Source organism: Onthophagus taurus, chromosome 1 (assembly GCF_036711975.1).
Source record: "Onthophagus taurus isolate NC chromosome 1, IU_Otau_3.0, whole genome shotgun sequence".
Lineage (NCBI taxonomy): Eukaryota > Metazoa > Arthropoda > Insecta > Coleoptera > Scarabaeidae > Onthophagus > Onthophagus taurus.
This window is the reverse complement of record NC_091966.1, coordinates 3,674,169-3,700,883: the sequence shown is the minus strand read 5'-3', so window position 1 is coordinate 3,700,883 and position 26,715 is coordinate 3,674,169. Positions and strand designations below refer to the sequence as shown.

Sequence of the window (26,715 nt, the reverse complement as noted above, 5' to 3'; positions counted from 1 at the left end):
TTGAGAATCAGCCTGTATATCCCAATATAGTCCCTAATTCCTCTCAGCAGTGTCACACTCTCCCTCAAAATCGTCCCTATTATATATTCATATTGTCACTTGTCTTTCTCAACATCATCTATCATGATGGATTGAGGGATCCGTTTACACTGTTTCTGACATCACCGAAATCCTTAATATCTCTCGATAAGGCCACATTCAATATTTCCCCCATAATCTTTTAATGCAATCCTTGATATAGTAACTTGATATCTGTAACCATCGTGATGTGCGCGAATGTAGTTTCGATTACACCCCGATATCTCTCAACATTACCTTTGTTATGTTTTAATATTCCTCCTAACATCCGATGATCCTATGCTAGCATTTGTTCACATCGTCTATGGGATTCTTCTAAGCTGTCCTTGACATCTCCCTACATAGTCACAGTCATCTCTTAACACTGTATTAGTTCTTTGGGAAATAACCTCACAAGCAACCTGAAACACAAAAACCAACGATGTTGTAGTTTAAATCTTAAGGTTAAAACACACTGAAACATTTTGTTCCCTATTCTCTTAACCTGTTTAGGAAGCAGAAACAATAACAAATTTATGGTAAACATTCTGTCCACACCAAGAAAACTCATTTTAGACGCTCATCACCGTATTGCCGCAACAAGAAACTTTCCATCTACAGCAATGTGGTGCGATGATGATTTACAGGCATCAGTGGCAGCAATTATTATTGTTTCGCAAAAACTGTAAAAGAAAGTACGTGAATGTTGGACTACTAGGCAGACTCTTTTAGAAAGAAATACAACATGGTATCATGCGCCTTATTAGTCCATTAAAGAAAGATGATTTAATAGCAGAATCCAGGATCAACAATGGAAATATAAAACTTTTGTCGTGGGCAAACCATTTGCTGATAAAATATATTCCAGCAACACGTTTACGATAACCATTATATTTTTTCATTTCCCTGTAATACTGAGCCACTATATATTTTATTTTTCTTTTTACTTCATCAATATCAGCGCCAATCGTTTTACTAATCTCCACCCACAAATCTCGGCATTTTTGTATATCTCAATTATATGTATAATATTTTCGGTAGACACTGGACCACGCTGTAAAGGTCGCTACTCGGCACAAAAGTTTCGGAAACAAGTTACAACGTGTCCATACTGTGTCCGAAACAAACATGTTTACAGATGTTTCTGAATTTCCTAATGATATTTATCGCTGAATACGGAAACAGCAACTTATAGGAACATTTGTTTTTGAAACCATAAACAATAAAGAACATCCAGAAACTTTGAGGTACAAATTCCAGGAAAAAGCAACATAAGAACAATGTTTCTTTGTGTTCTTTTCGGTGTGGCTTTAGATTCTATTTTGTTTTGTTAACATCGTCTTTTATGTGTTTCAAGATTATACAATTTATCTATTAATATCGTTCTTGGTACTCCTCAACATCGTCTTGTTGAGAGAGTACCCGTCCTGATCTCATTTAACATCTTTTCCAACTTCCTCTTTATTGCATCTAATATGCATATCTTTAAATATCATCTTAGCACGAGACTTGTTCCTAACACTCTTAAGGCTGGTCTTATTATTATTATTGCTGCCGGGCTGAGCAGAGCGGCCCCTCTCGTTACCGCGACCTATAAGATCTATTGTAACATTACCCCTCCAAAGGTTTAGGGCAAATGTAGGTCCTTAATAAATCTTAGTATTGTTCTGAGGTCTTGAACCTTTATGTCGGTAGGTAACAGGGGAGTTTTACCGTCTTAGACGGCCTCTGGCGACGCAATTCCACAGTATATGTTCAGCAGTTTCTGACTCGTCGTTGCATAGTCGACAAGTTTGATCCTCAGCTTGTCCAATGTGGAAGAGGTGGTGTTTTAGGGGCGCATGGCCGGTCAGGTAGCCTGAGAGCGTTCTTAGATCCCCCTTGCTGAGGTATAAAACCTCTGGTTTTATTTTGCGATGGAGTTATCATACTCTTCGCTTGTCTGTGACCTGGAAGTTCTTTCCAGCGTAAGGCTATCTTTGAAACCTCCCAGTTGTTGATTATTTGTTAGGTGGCTTTTTTGTAGTCCACAACCAGGTTGCTGCCTCTTTGGCCAGCTTGTCGGCCTTCTCATTGCCCTCAATGTTGCTGTGACCTGGAAACCACCATAGGGTACCATCATTGCCCCTAGCGAGTTCTCTCAGGTTGTTGGTACACTCTCTGATCAGTGCGGAGTCACACGTGTAGGCCTGAATTGCCTTTAAGGCGGCCCGACTGTCTGTGAAAATGTTTATGGATGCACCTTTTTGTCCCTTCTGCTTGAAAGAAAAGAACTTCTGCTTGGAAAATTATTAAGTCCGAGCTGAGGGGCAATTTGATGTAGCTATTTGGTCCACTGATGCCCATGCCTACTCCAGATCTTACTGTCTTTGAAGCATCGGTGTACCAGGCTAGGGCTCCTATTTTTAGTTGAGACCCTCCCTTCGCCCAATCATCCCTGCTACTAAATATGACCTTATATGGTTGGTTGAAATTGTATTCCGTCGGTATGAGGTCCGTTTTAATTTCAATCAGGTGATTTAGACATGGGTCCTTGAGGATCTCGAGGTGTCCTCTGAGGTTACCCTGCATCAACTTGAGTGAAGAAACTGTTTCCAGTGATAAGGCACTTAAGGCTGCCTCCTTTTGTATATATAAGTAGAGCGGTGTGAGACCGAGTAGGGCTTCCAAAGCAGCCGTCGGACAGGATCTCATTGCACCCGTTATGTTAAGACAAGCTAACCGCTGGATTTATGCCAGCTGTTATTAAGCTGTCTTATGTTTTGTTTTTGGCCACCAAACCAATGAGGCGTAGGCGACCATGAGTCTGATTATTGCTACATAGGCCCAATGAGCCATTCGTGGTTTGAGACCCCAGTTCCTTCCTAGGAGCCTGCGGCAGATCTGGTTTGCCATGATGGACGCTGGTCTTGGTTTCCGCAACATTTTCCCCATTATACAACATCGTCGTTGATATCGTTTATATCCCTGATATCTTTTAAGGGGCACACCTAGTGTGAAATTTTGAAAAAGTCGAGTTTTTTTTTATTCGTATTTTGATAGTCTATACCTTTAAAAATAACATACTAAAATTTCAAATGTATATTTCAGATAGTTTTTGAGTTACAGTCTTCTAAATTGTAGCAGAAATGTACGAATAGGTCTACCCTTGTGGAATATTTCGTTTATAACTACGCCACATGTTTTCGGAGCCAGATATATTCAGTTTTACTGTGACCGTTATACTGAGCAGTTATTTTAGTAAAAATGAGTAAAAAACCTCTTTATTCAAACCAAAAAGGTACTAAAGACACTCCCAGGCGTAGATCAGTTTCACGAAAACGAAGGTTTACGGGAAACCAACATACATTAGAGCAATCTACCGCGAGTACCAGTACGTCCGCTGAAAAACTGTTACAAAATAAAGATGAAAATATTGTGATTGATGCAACTCATGGATATTGCATTATTCAGTTTGTTTCGGTTTTTTATGCAATTAGTAATTTAGTAATGTGCAAAACTTGTAAAAAAGATGTGACTTTTAATCAAGCAAGTCCGTGAGGTTTAGGCTTCAAAATTGCTGTGATGTGTGAATGTGGTGTTTCGTACATATCGGAATAAACGGAATTAATCTTTTTTGCGGTTTGATGGATTTAGCAAGTAAATTTTATCATCAAACTTTCGCTGGATGTTTCACGAATTTATGGACAGCAGCAGAATCGGTTTGTAAATTCAGTATGCAAGGAGCTGTAGAAGAAGAAAAGAAGCAGACATTAGAGAAGGAAAATTCAGACACAAATTTGACTGTTTCTGGAGATGGCACGTGGAGAAAACGTGGCCATACTTCACGTTTTGGTGTAGTAACTCTTGCAGGAAAATATTGTAAAAAAATCATCGATTCGGGTGTAAAGTCTACTTACTGTCACAGTTGTGTCTTTTGGAAAAAAAAAGACAGCGATCCTGAAGCTTACGAAGAATGGCTCTCACTACACGAAGATGATTGTGACATAAATCATAAAGGATCAGCTTCAAAAATGGAAGTCGACAGTGTGAAAGACATGTTTGGTCGCTCGATTAGTGAATACGGTGTGAAATATTGGCGATATATTGGTGATGGTGATAGTGCCACATATAAAGGATTATTAAATTTGAATCCATATGATATTCTGATAGAAAAACTAGAGTGCTATCTACATGTTAAAAAAAGAATGGGATCACGATGCCGTAGTTTGAAGAAAGCCAATAAGAGCTTAGGAGGAAAAAGTAAAACCACGCTTAAATTAACTGTCAACTTAATTAATAAACTTCAAAAGTATTACGGCCTAGCGATCATGCGACATCAAGATAATGTAGATGAAATGCATAAAGCAATCTGGGCTACATTTCATCATTTGAGTTCGAGTGATAAGAATCCAAACCATGCGAGCTGTCCAGAAGGCGCAGAGAGTTGGTGCGCTTATCGCCGCGCGGAAGCTGAAGGATTGAACTTCAAGCACGATTATCTCCCACTTGATCCGAAAGTTCAAGAAGTTCTGATACCAATATACAAGGACTTGTCTCGGCGTGAATTGCTTGATTGATGTAAGGGTAATAATACCCAGAATAATAACGAAAGCTACAATGGTTTACTTTGGCACTTTGCTCCGAAACACCTCCACAGTGGTCTCAAAACTATTGAATTGTCGAATTACTTTGCTACATCAATATTCAATGACGGTTATTCATCAATTTTAAAAATATTTAACGTGATGGGAGTGATAATTGGACCTGCAGCAAGGGATTTTGCCGCTAGCAAAGATGAAACAAGATTACGAGTAGCAGAGCATCGCCAACAGGCTGCCACGAAAGAAGGTCGATCATTTCGAAGAAGTGCTTCAACAGCCCAGCAGGCACATTATGAAGAAGATGAAGGTGAATTATATGGGCCTGGAATAGCTGATTAGCTGTAAGTATGATTTTTATCTATTAAAAACAATGAAATCAATCATTTTATCTTTAAACACGTTTTTCTCCAAACTACATTTTTCAAATTTGCTGCAGTTGTAACTCGAAGACAAATCATTCAATCGCTGTGATTTTTTTTCTGCATATTTTATATATGTTTCTCTGTACAATGACCCTCAAGTTCTTCGATTGTATGAAAAATGTACTATATCATTCAATTTTTGAGCAAAATACGAAATTTTTTTCAAAACTCTGCCATTTTGTAAAATTTTAATTTTTTTTTTCATAATCGTGGGTCATTGTATAGGCAATACCTTCTAGTTTAATAATCTTTTTATTTTTTTTAATTTCAGCCACGGTGAAAGCTGCAATCACTGCAGCAGTGGAGAACCTGGTGACTTGGGAGATAGCGAATAACTCGCTGAAAATTAATTTTTTTCATTTGAAAATTTATGTGTATACTTACTACCTATGTATAAATATATCCTCAAAATTTTAAAACATTTCAGCCAGTAATTTTCTTTAAGAAAATTAAAGAAAAACACCTTTTTTTAAGGCGGTCACACTAGGTGTGCCCCTTAACATCGTTCCTAGTAGCCTCAACGTCTTCATAATCAATATCGTCCCTAATATCACCTAGGAATATTTTTGATATCTTTATATCCGTATTATCTTTCAATCGTCTTTGATATCCTCGAGTATTATACCTTGCTTGTCTCAACATCGTAAATGGCATCAATATCTCAACTTTAGTATTGTTAATTTTTTAGGCATCATACCTGGATCATTCAACATCGTCCTTGGAAGTTAAACAACACTTAGGATTTAGAAATATCTATTCAATGTTTTGATATTTTTGTTATATATATAAATGTAAGAGAAAGTGAAGTATAAACCACTTCAGTATGTTTTATAACCTATTTTTTCTTGAAATTTTTTGGAATAACACGAAATGTCCGCACAGAAAAATTTGCGTAAAAATACCTTTACAATAACAAACAGTGACGGTAGAAATAACTTGTGTGTATAATTTCCGTTGAGTTATGATCGTATCGTACACTATAATAATAGAAAAAACTATCACGACGTATGAATTATTGTTAACTGTATCAAGGATGAATTCCAAATAGTTAAAGTTTTTATTGTTGAATCGTAGTAAGAGATATATTTAACCGGAAATTCACCTACAAACCGTAATTCAATCCACAGTTTCATCAAGTTTAATTACAACCGGTGTGTATGGTGTCATGATTCACCTTATCCTTAACCTTGACCAATGTTGTTTTTCCTTTTTTTTATAACCGCCGCTCTCTTAACCGCCGCTTGGAATAGAAACCGGCCTTTTGTTTTAAATGATCTCCACACTATTTAAAAGGAAGCTATCACATAACGGCCTCTTTTTCGTATCAATTACAAACGCGTAATTTTCATCAACAAAAAAATCTACTTTAAGGTTCTTTTAAGCCTGTTAACGTTTTGGTATCGATTTTATTTTTTTGTTTTTGTTACAGACTGACCCGAACACTGCATTCCTGCGAGCAGCCAGAGCAGGACAACTCGACAAAATACAGGAGTACTTGGACTCGGGCACGGTTCGAGACATCAATACATCCAATGCGGTAATTTCAAGTTTTTTTTTTGTTCACTTTTTTCCGGAGATTGAATTTGTCTGGTTTTTTTTATAACGTCATTTCCGAACGTGACCGTAAAATGTTTTTGAAGGGTTTTAAAACCGGGGAGATAAACTCGCGTGAATTTTTCAAGAGGCACTCACGAAGCCTTCTGGACCCGCCAGACACCCCTCGCGTCATTTCCAATCCTTTATTAAGCGACTTAATATTAAACCCTTCTTTTTAACACTATAGAACGGCCTAAACGCCCTTCACCTGGCAGCGAAAGACGGTCACGTGGACGTAGCCAAAGAACTATTAAAACGAGGAGCCATCGTTGACGCCGCTACCAAGAAAGGCAACACAGCTTTGCATATCGCATCGCTAGGTATGTAGATTCTTCGTCCTGAATATCCGGCTATTTTCTGATTTTTTTTCTTTCGTTGTCGACGTCTAACATTTGCACGTCGACATACATTCTAAGTACGGTTTCAATTAACGTTATCTGCCGACAAAGAGTAAAAAGCGTGCATACAAAAGCTGGGTAACTTCTTCTATAGTCGGAAATCGTTTAAAAAAACAGTGTTAATTACCCGGTATCTGACAAGAGCATCTTCTCGCGTTCAACGAACATAAACAAAGATGCCGGAAAGATCTTTAGATTTGCTACTGCACTTAGAAAGCAGCACGTTAAGCTCAATTAGGGTAAACCATACAGTTATTGGACACTTAAGAAAATTTTTGATTATGAAAATTTACAGATCGATGAAGACTAGTAAATGCGCACTAAAAATGATCCTTCTACTATCCGTGCAAAAAGTCAAGGCCCCTCACTTTAGAGATCGATATCTTCGCAATCACTGAACATTTCTACGTAATATATGTTAATTTGAAAATTTTCGGATCTACGATTTTCCTTTTATCGCGAGTTAAATGAAAAAAGTACACGATTTTTTACGGTACCGGCAACTTTGTTAACTTTGCAATTTTTTTTCTCGCCTGGTGTGTTCTTAATGAGTGGCATATTTTATTTTTTCGATATTCCATACATTTTCGCGGAAAATCGCGGATTAGTAAGGCGCCGTTATGTCGAAAACGGCTGGGTGGATTTCCTCGCTGATTTGACCAAAATATGTCAAATAATGTCGGTTATTCGATTCCCTTGTCAGTTTTTCAAAATTAGAGTTCCCTAATTTTTTAAGAGCGATTTAATGGAATGATAAATTAAAGAGAAACAGACATAAGCTCTGCGGGGTGACGGAGTTTCCGTCCAATTGGAACAGATGGTGCGTCCCAGACAGGACGTCGCGCCTTATTTCTTTATGTAGGTAAGATAAAGGCGCGACGTACTGTCTGGGACAAACCATTCTCTACCCGCATAGCTTATTTCTATTTCTTTTTAATTTGTAATTCCATTAAATCGCTCTTAAAATATTAGGGAGCCCTAATTTTGAAAATCTCATAACGGAACCCGACAACCGACATTATTTGACATATTTTGGTAAAAACCGCGTTGAAATCCGTCAGGTGGTTTTCGAAATAACCGCATCCTACTAATCCGCGATTTACCACGAAACTATATGGAATATCATAAAATATGCCCCACATTAAGAACACATCGGTTTACCACCAATTCAAATTTGAATTTTTTTCGTCAAATAGTTTTGGAGAAAAAAAATTGTAAAGTAGACAAGGTTGCTGGCACTTTCAAAAATCGGGTACTTTTTTCACTTAACTCGTGACAAAAGAAAAATCGCGGACCCGAAAATTTCCAAATTAACATGTGATACGCAGAAATGTTCACTGATTACAATAAACTTTACCCCAATTTTTTCCATCGAGCGGTTATGAAGATATCGATCTCTAAAGTGAGGGGCCTTGACTTTTTGCACGGATAGTAGTAGCCCAAAATGTGTAAATTACAGTAGTATCTGTCAAATTATCTTATGCAATTTTATTTTTTAAAGAAAAAAATATTTATGATTTAGTTGCAAAAATAACAATTATTGGACCATTTTTGCAGTTGTTGGACACTATTCTGACAGTTATTATGGTCAAAAATATTAAAATTTTAAATAATAAGTAGGAAATTTTTATTATTTTATTTATTATTAGTATTATCACACTTTAGAAGTACTTTAAATAAATAAATATTTTCGTTATTGTAGTTATATTTCATCTTCCTCCACTTCATCGGACTCATCTACTATGTAGATGAGAGGGCTCGGAATCGCATTTGAATAATTCGAATAATCGAATATTCGAAATTCGAATAATTTTCATAATTTATTAGCCGAAAAGTCGAATATTTGAATAGTCGACTATTCTAATAATAGTCGACTATTTGAACATTCGTTAAAAAAAATAATAATTTACTTCATTTGATACAATTTTTTGATCCATTCTTTTTTTTAATGTCATCTTGTTTTGTTTATACAGAAAATATTTACTTATAGAGCTTGCTTAAATCAACTTTTTGTATCGTAGTACGTTAAGGTTGTCAATCAAGTTTAATATATTAATAGGTATAGGTATTTTTCTTTTTCTCTTTAATGTTGAATTAATTTTTAACTTAACGAGGAAAAAACATATTTTTAATTGTTAGAAAAATTAGAGTATACGTTTTGTTAATCAAATTATCCGAACATTTGAAAAATTCGACTATTTGACGACTATTCGACTAGTCGACAACTATTTAACTAGTCGAATATTGATAAATATTTGCATTATTCGACTATTCGAATATTTAAATTTGTAAAATTCCGAGCTCTACTACAGTAAACCCTCTATATAGCGAACACCGATGTAACGAAATTGTCGTTACTGCGAACCAAAATTATGCCACAAATGTCTTCAACACAATTTATATGGCACTTTTCTCATTATAATGAACTACGAACAATTATTTCACCCGTAGAATATAATTTCAATGCAAACTATTATCGTAATTGTCTACTCAGTCTAGACCATATTCCAGCTAGTTTTTAGTGGTTAACTGTGGAAGTGGACGAGTTCAGATTTACTTGCTTCGCGAATGTTTCGGGTTGAAGCCAAGATGAATCAAGATGTTTTTAATATTGATGAGACTGGTATTTTTTTTAATCTAATGCCAAACCGTACTTTGGATTTAAATTCAAAAAATGTTATGGGGGCACTAAAAGCAAAGAAAGAATAACAACAGTTTTATGCCGCAATGCTGACGGAAGTGAAAAATTAAAACTATGGATAGTAGGAAAATCAAAAAACCCAAGATGTTTAAATAAAATCGATCGTTCCCATTTGCCATGCCATTATACCGCTCAGAAAAATGTCTGGATAACTTCTATAGCATTTTGAGAATGGCTTCTTCGTTTTCAATACAACATGGCAGCTCTAAACAGAAAAGTGAACAATGGACAATTGTTCAGCATATAACGTTATGGGATTTGATTTGCGCAATGTTAACATCGTTTATTTTCCGGTTAACACACTGCACTGCAACCTCTTGATCAAGGCATAATTGCAGCTATGCAGAAACGATATCATGGACGACTTGTTAGAGCAGCAATTTTGGCAATAGAATTAAACCAAGAAAAGCCAAAATGGAATATTTTACAAGCGATTGATTCGTGATGTAGCTCGTCAGTAGCTTTTTACTTATATGCTTTACTCATTGATAGCCTGAATTTGCTGATGTAGAATGGGAAAATTATCAACAAACCTTGTCGGTTCAACTGATACAGATTACGTCAGAGTTGATGGTGCGATAAGGACTACAGAAGCAGTAGAAGAAAAGACAGAAAAAAAAAGAGACAGTAAAAAGAAGGAGACGAAGAACACGTTGAACCTTTAAGAGCTGAAGTTTTAGCCGCTCTCTATACAATCCAAAGGTAACACAAATATTATTAGTTATCCAACGATGTAGTTATTAACATCACAATTTCAAGATTTTCTGATTCAGAAGAGAATGTTTCTGAAAATTTCATGGATTCTTTGAATAAAATTACTGAGGAATGCCTAAGACGAACAATACCCATTCTGAGGCAAAAAATAAGTGATTATTTTCATTAAACTTATTACACAGTCGATGCTAATATGTTTACGTAAGCCTACCTCTAGAGCCTACTCATTATCATTCGTTATAACGGATTAGTTCGTTATATCGCAAATACGAACATCTCATTATAACGAACGGTTTGCTTTCCTCCTTGCGTGTTCGCTATATCGAGGGGTTACTGTACCTTCTCTGACATCTTTTCCGATTTTTTTTTCCTTCAATCAATTTTGACCTCTTCTTCATCTCCTGTATCTTCATTTCCCGTAACTTCTCCATCTTCCATAACTTCTTCATTTTCAGAACTATCATCGTGCTTGAAACATATGTGGCATAAAAATAAATCATCAGTTTCTTCATCTGGAATGTGCTGTTTATGCATTCTTGGAACACAACGCTTGTGGTAGTATTGTTTGCAGCCGTCACATATTAAAAAAATTTGTGAACGTTCTACAAATAAAACAAATTTTATTTGATTTTATTAACTTTGCTTTCTTATTTTCTTCACGTTTTCTTTTTCTTTCTGTTTTTTCAGATTACATTTTTTTCTGCAGCTTTCGTTTTTTTTAATATGTATTTAATATATATTTTTCAGTTAGTTTTTTGCCTTGTCGTTGTGCAGAGGCAGGATAAATGAGGTTGTCGTTGATATTACTTGTTTGGGAATATTGGACACTACTTGATCCTGAGTTTGTAGTTAATTCGTTGTGAATAACAACAACTGTAGAGTCTTCTATTGGTTGTGTTTGTTCGTTGATTTCTTGTAAAACTTCTTCATTAGTTACATTTTTCTGTGATGTTTCTCTATTGTTTTGTTTAAAATGCTGCCATATTTGATAGAGCTTCCAAAAACTTTCATCACTACTGCCTTCAGTTATTTCATGAATTGAATTGGACTTTTTCATGTCCAATAATTTTAACAAAATCATTATAATAAATAAAATTCGTTTTTGCACTTAAATGGATTTTTTAATTTAATTTTTTCTCAACCGGTTTCGCTATACATTTACAGCATCTTCAGGAGATTACGTCATTTTGTTAAAAACGTGTCCTATAAAATGAGTCATTTGGTATTTCTTTTTATATTTGTATTATTGAACCACACAGAGAATTTTGTTGAATTATGATTGAAGAGGATTAAAAATTTTATTAAGAATTGATGTGTCATGCGAGTTGTTGTCAAAGGTTTGACAACAACTCGCATGACGTTTGTAACAAAATGACGTAATCTCCTGAAGATGCTGTAAATGTATAGCGAAACTGGTTGAGAAAAAATTAAATAAAAAATCCATTTAAGTTTTATTAGACATAAAATGGAAAGAAAATCATCAAACAATATAAAATCATTATAGGTTAACATTTTAGTATCTTCGTCTATTGTATCGCCTTTTCCTAAGCATTCACTGTAGTCAACAGGATTAAGGTCGAAAGGGTATAATCCAAAAGCCCTAAAACCGTTTATCAAATTTTCAGGTTTTATTCCTGTGGTTATCGCAGTCTTTAAGAGCGAGGCAAAATTTGTTTTGTTAACATTTTCTCCTGAATGCATTGTATACCAATCACGGACTGTATTTTTCCAAGCTGATTTAAGTGGTGCAAAAACAGAAACGTTGGTCGCTGCAGGATAATAGTTGCATTGGGATAAAGTGTAATTGTCTCTATTTGAAGTCGTGCACACAAAACACTGAGTTCGTAAGTCATATGCGATTTATGGCCGTCAATAAATAAAATAATCGGTAACTCAATATTATTTTCTATTAAATGAGCCAATTCCCCAAGATGGATCAATAGAGTTTGCTACCTTTTGGGGTATGCTTTTGTAAGGATAAATACTATCATTGGGCAACATGTCTTGCCTGATGCCGAAAATGTAAACATAAGGTAATGTTCTCTTTAGACGAACCGTGTTCAATTGAATAAACGTTCCTGGATCCCTTTGGGGCAAAAACTTTTCTTGTTTGGGGACAAATTTGGAAACCCTTTTCATCTCCATTATAAACTCGTGTAGGGTCTTTAGAGTTAATATCTGCAAACCAATTTCATATATTAGTTTCGCTGACGCATGCACTGGCTGAAGTTACACCTTCAGTTATTCTTTCAGTGATTTGGGGATGTCTTCTCAAGAATGCTCTCAGCCAGCCATCACCTAGTCTATTTTGTTTAACAGCAAAATATCTTCTTTCTTCCGAGGAAAACCCTTTTGAGCCAAATCTAGAATCCGTTTTGTTAGACAGTTTTCTTCTTGTTCTGTCAATATAGTTGGGGGTCCAAATGTATCTCGATGGCCAGGATTTTTTAATTTGAATTGAATAGTAGACCTAGATATGCCATATTCCTGTCCAGATTTTATTTCCTGTACAGCCTTTTCAATCAAACCAATATCATACGTTCGCTTTTTTGGCATCTAATATTTACAAACTTATACTATTATAGTTATTGGACACCAAAGAATAATTATTGGACGGTCGTGTCAAATAACTGGTAAACATGAATAAAAATCTTTTCTATTATTGGACACTTGTCCAATAACAAAAAATAGTAAAAAATGTGTGATAATTATTGGACACTTCATAAAAATGTATAACAAAGGAATAATATAATAACAATTGACGAAAAAACTACTTGAAACTTACCTCTACGTGGTGTCCAGGCAATTAGCAGCTTTTTTTATTATTAGTTATAGTTTCTTATCTTTCTTAACACTTTCTTAAGAAACCCGTTGTTTTGAGACGTGTTTACAGATTCTTTTAACGGACTATTAGGTTTACAACTTTGAATAGCATTCTACTTTATCTATTATTAACGATAGATGGAGCAGCATGAAACTTCTTGCAGTATTAAAAGTAAAGTGGAACGCTTAATTATTATTGAAATAGACTATATAACTATCGTTGTCCAATGTGTGGTTTACCCTATACATTTATTACCTTTTTATTAATTTTAAGCCGGCCAAGAAGAAATCGTAAGATTATTAATACAACACAGTGCTTCCATTAACGTTCAATCCCAAAATGGTTTTACCCCTTTATACATGGCTGCCCAAGAAAACCATGACTCCTGCGTTAAATATTTGCTTTCAAAGGGAGCAAATCAAAGTCTTGCAACGGAAGTAAGTTCAACATCCGCGTAAAACATTTTCTTTAACAATCAAATTTTAGGATGGATTTACACCATTGGCTGTTGCGATGCAACAAGGTCATGATAAAGTGGTGGCCGTTTTATTGGAAAGCGATACGAGAGGAAAAGTTAAATTACCGGCTCTTCACATAGCAGCGAAAAAAGATGATTGTAAAGCTGCGTCTTTGTTGCTTCAAAACGATCACAATCCGGACGTGACGTCGAAAAGCGGATTCACGCCTTTGCATATCGCGGCTCATTATGGTAACGATAAAGTCGCATCGTTGTTATATGAAAAGGGGGCAGATGTTAACTATTCGGCAAAACATAATATAACGCCGTTACACGTCGCTAGTAAATGGGGAAAAATGAATATGGTCACTTTATTGGTAGCTAAAGGAGCCGACATCCAAGCAAAAACTAGAGACGGTTTAACCCCGTTACATTGTGCAGCAAGATCCGGTCACGATCAAGTGGTTGATATGTTATTAGAAAACGGAGCTCCAATGCATGCAAAAACAAAAGTAAATTTAAATATTACTAAATTTAAAATCTTAAATATTTTATTGATCACTTTTTATTGTTTAGAATGGGTTAGCTCCTCTTCATATGGCAGCTCAAGGTGAACACGTCGACGCAGCAAGAATTCTTCTTTTTCACGGTGCCCCAGTGGATGAAGTAACCATGGATTATTTAACAGCTCTTCACGTAGCGGCTCATTGCGGCCACGTGAGAGTTGCAAAACTTCTTTTAGAACGTGGAGCGGATCCGAACGCACGTGCCCTAAACGGATTTACCCCGCTTCATATAGCGTGCAAAAAAAGTCGCAATAAAATGGTTGAGTTACTATTGAAACACGGAGCGAGTATATCGGCGACCACCGAAAGCGGATTAACTCCTTTACACGTAGCCAGTTTTATGGGGTGCATGAACATCGTTATTTTTTTACTTCAACACGACGCCAGTCCAGATATTCCAACCGTAAGGGGTGAAACTCCTTTACATTTAGCCGCAAGGGCGAATCAAACGGACATCATAAGAATTCTTCTTCGTAACGGAGCGGTGGTAGATGCTAGAGCACGAGAAGAACAAACGCCTCTTCACGTCGCTAGTCGACTTGGAAACGTTGATATCGTGATGTTACTCCTTCAGCACGGAGCCCAACCGCATGCCACCACGAAAGATTTGTACACGCCACTACATATAGCAGCTAAAGAAGGTCAAGAAGAGGTTGCCTCCGTTTTATTAGATCACGGCGCAGATTTGACAGCGACCACCAAGAAAGGATTAACACCTCTTCATTTAGCAGCTAAATACGGACATTTAAACGTAGCTAGATTGCTTTTACAACGAGATGCCCCCGCTGATGCTCAGGGCAAAAATGGCGTAACTCCTTTGCACGTTGCGGCTCATTATGATCATCAACCTGTTGCGTTGTTACTTTTGGATAAAGGGGCTTCTCCTCATGCAACCGCTAAGAATGGGCATACTCCTTTACATATTGCAGCTAAAAAGAATCAAGTAAAAATATTATTATAATTTTTATAGGTAATTGTTTTGATTTTTTTTTAATTTTAGATGGATATTGCAACAACTTTGTTAGAGTATGGAGCAAAAGCTGATGCAGAATCGAAAGCTGGATTTACTCCTTTACATCTTAGTTGTCAAGAGGGTCATTCGGATATGTCATCGTTACTTTTGGAACATCAAGCTGGTCCAAATCGGGAAGCAAAGGTAATTATCACCATGATTCGTCATTTGCATTAGTCTTTTTTACATTTCACTTTTAGACATGGTTAATACTTAATAATTTTATTGATAGCAAGTTTGTTAGGTTGTGTGGTTATTGTTTCCACCAAGTTTGTAGATTATTGATGGTTGCAAGAAATAATTGCTGCCATCTTTTATGCAGAGTATCTTATAACAGAAGCTTGAATCTTTTACAGATTGGTTCTTGATCCCGTTTATATCTGTGGTTTCTTTTAGTTCTCTGGTTTAGATGCTGTTAGATTTCTGCTGACTGATGCTTTAATTATGTAATCTGTAAAACAAGTTGTAATGACTTGTTCAGTCTTAGTCCTAAAGCTAACGCAACCCAACTCAACTCCAAAGGAACTTAATCACAAAGTATTTCAATTTCAAAGCTTGCTTTTTGATTTTGATTTTTTGATTTGAAAGCCTCAAAGCAACTTTGCTGCAAAGGAACTCAACATTTAAATCAGTCAACCTCAATGCAACCAAACCATTTAGCCACAATGTTAAAAACTCAGTTACAAAATAACCCAACCTATAACGTTGGGTGAAAGTGAATGCGAGACACGTATGGAAGAATTGTTTTATAAACTCAATCACAAAGCAAGCTAAACCACATTTAAATCAATCCAAAGTAACCTCAAAACAGATCAATCCAACCTTACAGCAAACCAATCTAGCCCAAAATAACTGTTTAACTGTAAGACGTTTTAACTCAAACGGCCTCAACCACAACATGAATCAGCTGTAATTCCAGCAAACCTCAAAACGAGGCAATCAAGTCCTTAAAGTAAAGCAAATCCAAATGTAATCTAAACAAGACACGTATGGTAGAAGCAAGCTAAACCAACTCCAAATCAATCCAACCTTATAGCAAACCAATCCAGCCTAAAGTGATCAAACTACAATGCAATTCACCACCCCACTTTCTTAGCAATACTCCACCATATTGGCCTTTCGAAGGGTGCCATAAAGTTTTTTACTGGTTACCTCCTGAATCGGTCACAAACTGTTAAGCTTCATGGAAAGGAATCTTCAGCAGCAATGGTGTCCTCAGGCGTGCCGCAGCGTCCAATTTTTGGCCCTCTACTCTAATTTATATGGCTGCTTTACCAAAAGTACTAGACTATTGCACTGCTCACATGTATGCTGAAGATACTCAGGTCTATTACTCATTCATGAGAATGACATTGATAAGGCTGAAAGAGCTATCAATTCTGATTTAGACAAATTGGCCCACGAAGCTTCAAATCATTGTTCGATTATTAATCCGTCTAAATCAGCAGTTATGGTATTTAGGAGTGGTGGTGTGGTGAACAGGATTAAGGGATCTCTAAATATCGGAGTGGGTGGTGTTAAATTGAATTTTGCGGACGAGTGCTGCAATTTGGGTATACGTCTTGATACCGCACTCCGATTCCGTGGCCATTCACTAATTCGCAGAGCCTACGTGACGCTTAAATTATTGTACAGTAACAGGAGCTTACTTAACCAACGTTTGAAAATCCAATTATGTGAAGCTCTTGTTCTGCCCATATTCATTATGAATAGCATTCCTGATTCAATCAAGCAGCTGAGTGAGCAAAGTTTTAAGTCAAATTATAAAAAAATTCTTTTGATTGAGTAGAACAGCATTTAAATTTAAGGTCTTGTTAAGAGGTAATTTTCACTTTTTATATTTCTAAATTATATGACCTAACAGGGCAGGGGGAGATTATTCGCGGCAGTTTGTTCAACCTTTTCTTCATTTTTCTATGTTTTTTTCTTTAATTTTGTTTTATTTTTTTTATTATTCCTTATTATTGTTATTTTTCATTGCTAACTAATTTAGGCTAATTATAGTTAGTGCTATCTTGTTTGAAAGCAATTTATTTATTATTTCTATTATAAAAGGGCCGATGAAAAACAATAGCAGACAAGCTATGTCTGCATTGACTCGGCTCTTTTTGATAACGCGCTGGTATTAAGTCCGGTTTTGTTGATAATTTCAGAGTGTTTATTATTTTATTTACTTTTATATACACTTTTGTATTTTTTTTGGGCTTGTAAATTCTTTGTGGCATCATCAATAAACATCTATTATTATTATTGTACGCACAGCGAAGATGGATTGGGGCTCTTGGTGATTACTTCTGCCACTCTGGTGATGTTTTCTGACTGTCCTGGCATCTTTTTCTTTGTTTTCTGTTAATCTGAAACGTTTAACCCAACACTAAAGTAAAGCAACTTGAAAGCAACTCAACCTTTTTGCCACAAATTTCAGAACTCTTCTTGAAAATAAAATAAATCAATCCAACCTAACTTTAAAACAAATTAATCCAACCTTAAGTGATCCAAAGTGATCAAACTACAATGCCAGTAAACGCAACAGCAACTCAACTCAGAATTGATTACATCACTGAAGAAAGTCAACATCATAGCAACCTAATTTTTTAAACACGCCCAATATAGAGAGATTTTTCATGAATATGCTAGGTCCAACAGCGAAAGTTTTCAGTATCAGTACTGCATTTGGGTTTTCTTCAAACAACACTTGGATACGCATAGCGAAGATGGACTGGGGCTCTTGGTGATTATTTCTGCCACTCTGGCGATGTTTTCTGGTGTCCTGGCAACTTTTTCTTTGTTTTCTGTTAATCTGAAGGGTTTAACCCATCACTAAAGTAAAGCAATTTGAAAGCAACTCAAACTTTTTGCCACAAAATTCAGAACTCTTCTTAAAAATAAAAGAAATCAATCCAACCTACCCTCAACACAAATCAATCCAACCTTAAGTGATCCAAAGTGATCAAACTACAATGCGTGTAAACGTAACAGCAACTCAACCCAGAATTGATTACATCACTGAAGTAAGTCAACCTGATAGCAACCCAACTTTTTAAACACGCCCAGTATAGAGAGCTTTTTCGTGAATATGCAAGGTCCAATAGCGAAAGTTTTCAGTATCAATACTGCATTCGGGTTTTCTTTAAACAACACTTGGATATGCACAGCGAAGATGGACTCTTGGTGATTCCTTCTGTCATTCTGGCGATGTTTTCTGATGCCCTGGCAGCTTTTTCTTTATTTTCTGTTAATTTGAAACGTTTAACCCATCACTAAAGTAAGGCTACTTGAAAGCAAATCAACCTTTTTGCTACAAATTTCAGAACTCTTCTTAAAAATAAAATAAATCAATCCAACCTAACTTCAATACAAATCAATCCAACCTTAAGTGATCCAAAGTGATCAAACTACAATGCCAATAATCGTAACAGCAATTCAACCCAGAATTGATTACATCACTGAAGTAAGTCAACCTCATAGCAACCTAACCCTTTAAACACGCCCAGTATAGAGAGGTTTTTCGTGAATATGCAAGGTCCAATAGCGAAAGTTTTCAGTATCAATATTGCATTCAAGTTTTTTTCAAACAACACTTGGACACGCACAGCGAAGATGGACTGGGGCTCTTTTTAATTCCTTCTGCCACTCTGGCGATGTTTTCTGGTGTCTTGGCACCTTTTTCTTTGTTTTCTGTTATTCTGAAACGTTTAACCCATCACTAGAGTAAGGCAACTTGAAAGCAACTCAACCTTTTTGCCACAAAATTCAGAACTCTTCTTAAAAATAAAAGAAATCAATCCAACCTAACTTCAAAACAAATCAATCCAACCGTAAGTGATCCAAAGTGATCAAATTACAATGCCAGTAAACGTAACAGCAACTCAACCCAGAGTTGATTACATCACTGAAGTAAGTCAACCTCATAGCAACCTAACTCTTTAAACACGCCCAGTATAGAGAGGGTTTTCGTGAATATGCTAGGTCCAATAGCAAAAGTTTTCAGTATTACTACTGCATTCGGGTTTTCTTCAAACAATACTTGGATACGCACAGCGACGATGGACTGGAGCTCTTGGTGATTACTTCAGTCACTCTGGCGATGTTTTCTGGTATCCTGGCAGCTTTTTCTTTGTTTTTTGTTAGTCTGAAACATTTAACCCATCACTAAAGTAAGGCAACTTGAAAGCAACCCAACCTTTTTGCCACAAATTTAAGAATTCTGTTCGAAAAAAAACCCAACTCCAAAGAAAATCAAACCCCAAAGCAATGCAAATCCAAAACAAGCAAACTCTTCCAGCTTATCTAATATCAAAGTCAATATTATGATTCAAGATTGCCACAAATCTAAGCCAACATTAAACCTTACTTTGAGGTAACCCCAAAACAAATTAACCCAATTCTTAGTAACCCAACCTAAATCTTAATCAAGAATTCCAAATCAAAATTCAACCCAAAAGAAAGCAAACCTTAAAGCAACTTAACCACAAGGTAAGCTAACCCTAAAGCTAGTCAATGAAACTCCAGTGCAATTAAATCGCAATGCAATCTAACTCCAAAGTATATCATCAAATCTGCATTGTTATTATCGATGTCAGAATTTTCCAGATCATATATGATAGGCTCAATTTCGAAAACAATTTTTAATTTTCAACTCCTATGGTGTAAATCCCATTTGCAACCCCATTTTACATAATACAAGATAATGAATAATAAAATAAAACAAGATGGCATTTTTAACTTGACTCAAATTTGATAATATTTAAGTTTTTCTCAGAATTTCTTATAATATGAAACAAAAACATGAAACAAAGAATTAATCGTCAATTTTCTTAATTAAGATCTCAAATCACGCATCTCAGATAAATATCGCGTGGATCTTTTAATAAATTCAAAACTTTACGAGACTGGTACGAACTGATCAATAAGAAATAATCATGAACCCGTCGTAGAGTTTCGGGTTTTTAGTTTGTATTTGAAACTCGCCTCGACCACTTAAAAAATCTATTCCGAAAATTCTTCAAAACCCATTCAAAATTGGTATCTTTTTTTTTTTATTTTAGCAATAATTTTTAATTTCCAATAATTAACTTTACTCATAACTCATAACCGAGATAATGAATGTTACGAATTCACGAAACTATTTTTAATCGAAAAAATTCGATAAAAATTCCTAAGTAACTAGTTTTTATTCATTCCGTGGTTTCCTTTCAGAATGGTCTGACACCACTCCATCTTTGCGCCCAAGAAGATAGAGTTCCGGTCGCTCAGTTGCTGCTTCGAGCTGGAGCCCTAAAAGATTCTAGAACGAAATCTGGTTATACACCTCTTCACATCGCTTGTCATCAGGGACACGTCAATATGGTCCGATTGTTAATTGAACAAGGAGCTGAAGTGAACCCTGTTACTCAATCGGGGTACACGCCTCTTCATCAAGCGGCCCAACAGGGACACGTACTCGTTATTAATTTGTTATTGAAGAATAAAGCAAATCCCAATGTTGTTACATACGTGAGTAAAAAGATTTTTTTATTAATAATTAATTGCTTTTGTTGTTAAAAATTTTATGTATCAAGTGCTTCTAAACTAATATATCCCGTTCTCGATACGTTATCAAAGACAAACACTACGTGATAATGTTTTTTATCAGTTTGGCAACTTTATTGAATGTTGTAATAACCTTGGCAGTTGATAATCAACCTGAGTTTACTCTTTACCATTCTTATTTTTGTTCTTATTGGTTAGAATGGACAAACGGCTCTTGGAATCGCAAATAAACTTGGATATATTAGCGTTGTTGAAGAATTAAAGGTGGTTACTGAATTGGATATCATTACCACAACCACCATTAACATCGAGGAGAAATACAAAGTGGTTGCCCCCGAAGGTATGCAGGAAACGTTTATGTCGGATTCAGAAGACGAAGGAGGTAAGTAAAGTATAAATAAAATCATAAAAAAAATGTGTATACTTAAGTAAATGTATTGAAGGTGTTTTTTTCTATTATTTGTGATGTGTGAGGATATTAACATTTTTCTGTTTCTTTTTTTAACAAGCGAAAGGTATGGTTATAAAAATAACATTTTTTTAATTTGTTAAAGTTAATTAAAAAAATGTTATTTTTAATCGAGGTAATTTTATCGCTAACATGTGTATGTAGAAGTTGATCTCTATTTTTTCACTGTCATAAGCTTCACTAAAAACTTGTAGTGCATTAAATAATTGTTAGAATATGTCTTGTATTGATTTAAAAGAAGGAACTGTGATATCAAAATATTATTGCTAAAAACATATATGATATAAATTGCTATAAAATAATAAACGTTAAAAGTAACATAAATCTGGTGTTGAATTCAGATGCATTGAATTCTTGTGAAAGGTTGTTTTAGATTTTGTTTAGTTAAAGGAAATTATCCCGTAAGACGTGATGTTTTTATTTCCAAAAAGATTATTTTCGTTTAGAGTTTAACTTTTATGTTTGGTTTTAGCTATTAATTTATTTTTGAAGTAATAAATTTAAATGTTAATGAAGATCAAATTTAAATTTCGAAAATAAATTCTGTATGTGCACAATTAAGTATAGTGATGTAATCCAAATTATAAATAATTGAATTTTATAATTCAGGAATACTATTAAAAAGAACACATGATTCAGTTCAAAATTTATTATCTCAAGAACTAAAAGTTATTTATGAATGCGGTTATCACACCATTAGAAAGAATACGCTTTCTTTTATCTATTCTTATAATTTCATTAAGATTCGTTAACGAATTAATTTAATACAATTTTTTAAACGATTAAAGTTTTCGATATTACAGTAAAAATGTACTGGAAGTAAAGTATTCAGTACTTTTTTACTTTAAGTAGTTTACTGCTAGTAAATTGTAGGTATACTTGTACTTTCAGTATTTAGCTTAAAATGTACTGAATACTTGTTATTTGTTTGACATAAGAAGTACTTGAAGAACAAGTAGTTTATCTACTTCCAGTACTTTTAATAGTAAGTAAAATAACAATTTTTTAAAGTTTTCTTCAAAATCCCAGATAATCTTAGGAATTCTATGAAATCATGATGGAATCAGTTGAAATCTTCTGAAAATACTTGTATCTTGTACTAAATCTTTGGGAATAACTAAAATCGTGGACATTCGTAATAACCCCTAGATATCCTTAGAAATCCTTGCAATTTTTCTAAAAATCATTCAAAAACCTTGGATACATTCAAAAATCCTAAAAAATTCGTAAAAATCTGTGGATATTCCTTGAAATCATTAGACATATTTGGTTATCTTTGAAAATTTTAGGAAATTGCTACAAAATCCTTGGATGTATTTGGAACTTTTCATCTCTGGAAACTCTTTGGATTCCTCAAAAAATCTGAGGAATTCGCCTGGTATCTTTGAAAATCTTATGGGAATACTTGGAAATGCTTATATGAGTCTTTGAGAATCGTTAAAATCCTAAATGTTATTAATGGATATTGTTTTTTCTTGGATATTTTTGGAAATTCGTATAATTTCTGTAAAAAACCTTTAAAAGCTTTCGCTTCACTCAGAAATAACAGGATGTCTTAGAAAATTGTTGCAAAATCTCTAGATATATTTGGAAAATTTTGCAAAATCTTATAAAAATCGAAATATTAAAAATTTTTAATCTATTCTGATAATTTCATTAAGATTCGTTAACGAATTGATTTAATACGATTTTTTAAACGATTAAAGTTTTCGATATTACCGGGAATTCCATATAACTCGCAATATATGAATGCAGTAATTATAGTTACGAAAGTACTATACACTTGAACTGTCCCACATAAAATGCAACATTGCTTAATAATAAGGGCAGAGTTGAGCTACTTGCAGTAAAAATGTACTGCAAGTAAAGCATTCAGTACTTTTTTACTTAAGTAGTTTACTGCCAGTAAATTGTAGGTTGTTAATACTTGTACTTTCAGTATTTATCTTAAAATGTACTGAATACTTATTATTTGTTTGACATAAGAAGTACTTGAAGAACTATGAATAATAACCTACTTCCAGTACTTTTAATAGTAAGTAAAATAACAATTTTTTAATGTTTTCTTCAAAATCCTAGATAATCTTAGGAATGCTATGAAATCTTGATGGTATGCTTAAAATATCAGTTGTAATCTTCTGGAAATACTTGTATCTTGTACTAAATCTTTGGGAATAACTAAAATCGTGGACATTCGTAATAACCCCTAGATATCTTTAGAAAACCTTCTAATTTTTCTAAAAAATCATTCTAAAACCTTGGATATACCAAAAAAATCTTAAGATATCTGTAAAGACCGATGAATATCTTTGAAAATCTATCTAAATTGCTTAAAATTTTTAGAAATACTCAGTCGATTATGAAAACTTTTGGAAATCGTTTCAAAATCCCTAGATATGTTTGGAAATTCCTATAAAATCTTCTAAAAACTTGAAATTCTGTAGAAATCTCTGCAAAATCCTAGATAACCTTAGGTATTCTGATCTTTTGGAAATTTCCTAGAAATACTAAGAAATGCCTACATAAGTGTCTGGAAAGAATTAAAAATCCTCGACATTCGAAATAATCCCTGGATATCCTTCCGATTTTTCTAAAAATCAATCAAAAACTTTGGATACACTCAAAAATCTTTAGATATCCGTAAAATCAATGGATATCTTTAAAAATGTGTCTAAATTCCTTAAAATTTTTAGAAATACCCAGTCGACTATGAAAATTATTGGAAATCGTTTCAAAATCCCTAGATATGTTTGGAAATTCCTATAAAATCTTCTAAAAACTTGAAATTCTGTAGAAATCTCTGCAAAATTCTAGATAACCTTAGGTATTCTGAGAAATTTTTATGGTATACTTGTAAATGCGTTGAAATCTTTTGGAAATTTCCTAGAAATACTAAGAAATGCCTATATAAGTGTCTGGGAAGAATTAAAAATCCTCGGCATTCGAAATAATCCCTGGATATCCTTGGAAATCCTTCCAATTTTTCTAAAAATCAATCAAAAACTTTGGATACACTCAAAAATCTTTAGATATCCTTAAAATCGAAGGATGTCTTTAAAAATATGTCCAAATTCTTTAAAATTTTTAGAAATACCCAGTTGACTATGAAAATTAGTGGAAATCGTTTCAACATCCCTAGATATGATTGGAAATTCCTATAAAATCTTCTAAAAACTTGAAATTTTGTAGAGATCTCTGCAAAATTCTAGATAACCTTAGGTATTCTGATAAATTTTTATGGTATACTTGAAAATCCGTTGAAATCTTTTGTAAATTTTCTAGAAATACTAAGAAATGCCTACATAAGTGTCTGGGAGGAATTAAAAATCCTCGGCATTCGAAATAATCCCTGTATATCCTTGGAAATCATTCCAATTTTTCTAAAAATCAATCAAAAACCTTGGATACACTCAAAAATGTTTAGATATCCGTAAAATCGATGTATATCTTTAAAAATGTGTCTAAATTCCTTAAAATTTTTAGAAATACCCAGTTGACTATGAAAATTATTGGAAATCGTTTCAAAATCCCTAGATATGTTTGGAAATTCCTATAAAATCTTCTAAAAACTTGAAATTCTGTAGAAATCTCTGCAAAATCCTGGATAACCTCTGGTATTTTGAGAAATTTTTATGGTATACTTGAAAATCCGTTGAAATCTTTTGGAAATCTCCTGGAAATACTAAGAAATGCTTACATAAGTATCTGGGAAGAATTAAAAATCCTTGATATTCGTAATTATCCATAGATATCTCTGGAAATCCTTCCATTTTTTCTAAAAATCATTCAAAAACCTTGGATACATTCAAAAATTCAAAGAAATTCCTAAAAATCTGTGGATATTCCTTGAAATCACTAGACATATTTGGTTATCTTTGAAAATTTTAGGAAATTGCTACAAAATCCTTGAATGTGTTTGGAAATTTTCATAAAACCTTTTAGAAAACCTGAATATCTATAGAATCTCTGGAAACTCGTTGGATTCCTCAAAAATCCTGAGAAATTCGGCTGGTATCTTTGAAAATCTTATGAGAATACTTGGAAATGCTAATATAAATCTTTGAGAATCGTTAAAATCTTAGATGTTATTAATGGATATCCTTTTTTGGATATTCTTCGAAATTCGTATAATTTCTGTAAAAATCCTTTAAAATTGTTGCAAAATCTCTAAATATATTTGGAAAATTTTGCAAAATCTTATAAAAATCGAAATTGTGTACAAATTTCTGGAAAATGATAAGATTCAATAACACTGTTCTACCGCGTGTAATTACTCAGTACAGAAGAATTATTTATATGTAATTACTTTGTATTGGGTACTTGAAATTTTAGTTTCAAATAAAATATTATTACTCCAAGTAGTTTTTAAAAATACTTGTTACTTATTAAAAATACCTTACAAATGGTTGAAGCTACCCCGCATATGGGGAAGATTCAACCATGTCCTGAGGTAGATTAAACCCATAGCAAAATATATACATACATATTCATAAAGAATATCTAAAATTATTTATTTATTCAAGTATTGCTAACGAACATCTCAACCCCGAAAATTGTACTGTTGGCTTTGCAGTTGTTGGCATTGGTATAACGGCAACAAAGTCTTCTCTTTTTTCGCAATGTCATCAACATTAGGAAAAAGTAGTCATTTAAATGTTTGGAAATTACTCTCCCAACGTAATAATAAAATGCAGCTTTTGAAGAACATTTAACCAACACAAAATCTTCGTCTTTTATTACATAATCAGTATAATTTAGAAGTGGAAAATCGTTAAGTCAGATTCACTTGAGGAACTAATAACAGGTTTTTGGACAAATATATTTCTTTTAGTGGTCTTATTGTTAGTACCCTTTGTTTATTAAGTTTTATGGACAATTTTCTATTCCTCTCCAGCTCTAAGCATTCCTTTGCTGTCAGTTCCGGGGTTGATGTATATATTTTTGATTTTGATTCTTTTTTGCGTTTGGTAGCCTTCTTCAACACACCAATTTTAGGAATAGGTCTAACTTCTTGAATAGAAATTCTGTTTCGCGTTGCAATATTTTTTTCTATAGCCAAGTTATTGTCCGATATGCTAGGCACCTCATCAATTTCGTCAGTGTTTTTTTAAGTTGAAGTATTAATTTGAATGTTAGTCCATAAAATCCTCGACCGAAAAAAACAGTCTATTGATCGGCCATATTCCTGGCTTTTTAAATGCATTTACTATAGTACTGATCGAAAATGCACGGAAATATTCCAGTTTACTCAGTTCGCCAACATTTCTTATGCTAGACCGAGAACTAGAAACATTTGGATTTAGCCGCACCTCTTTCAGGACGGCTAAATCCGAATGATTCTAGTTCTAGATCTTGTGTTAGTTCTAGTGACAGTGCTAGTGTAA

General features: G+C 34.3%; 2 protein-coding genes across 10 annotated transcripts in view; both read left to right on the top strand.

Annotated features, from left to right (window-relative positions):
• The window catches only part of LOC111418996 (ankyrin-3-like), a 101,865-nt gene that overhangs the window by 36,496 nt on the left and 38,654 nt on the right, over positions 1 to 26,715 (top strand). For all 9 annotated transcript variants that reach the window (XM_071194557.1, XM_071194552.1, XM_071194548.1 and 6 more), the window contains exons 2-9: positions 6,492 to 6,599; positions 6,846 to 6,978; positions 13,569 to 13,732; positions 13,782 to 14,264; positions 14,329 to 15,261; positions 15,319 to 15,474; positions 20,530 to 20,826; positions 21,061 to 21,244. In XM_071194557.1, the coding sequence (XP_071050658.1) occupies positions 6,492 to 6,599; positions 6,846 to 6,978; positions 13,569 to 13,732; positions 13,782 to 14,264; positions 14,329 to 15,261; positions 15,319 to 15,474; positions 20,530 to 20,826; positions 21,061 to 21,244 (2,458 nt within the window). The remainder of the gene's footprint in view (positions 1 to 6,491; positions 6,600 to 6,845; positions 6,979 to 13,568; positions 13,733 to 13,781; positions 14,265 to 14,328; positions 15,262 to 15,318; positions 15,475 to 20,529; positions 20,827 to 21,060; positions 21,245 to 26,715) is intronic.
• On the top strand, positions 1,175 to 5,483 carry LOC139429069 (uncharacterized). The gene is made up of 2 exons (XM_071194541.1): positions 1,175 to 4,981; positions 5,334 to 5,483. The coding sequence occupies exon 1, from the start codon at positions 3,630 to 3,632 to the stop codon at positions 4,614 to 4,616; it is 987 nt and encodes a 328-aa protein (XP_071050642.1). The 5' UTR covers positions 1,175 to 3,629; the 3' UTR covers positions 4,617 to 4,981; positions 5,334 to 5,483.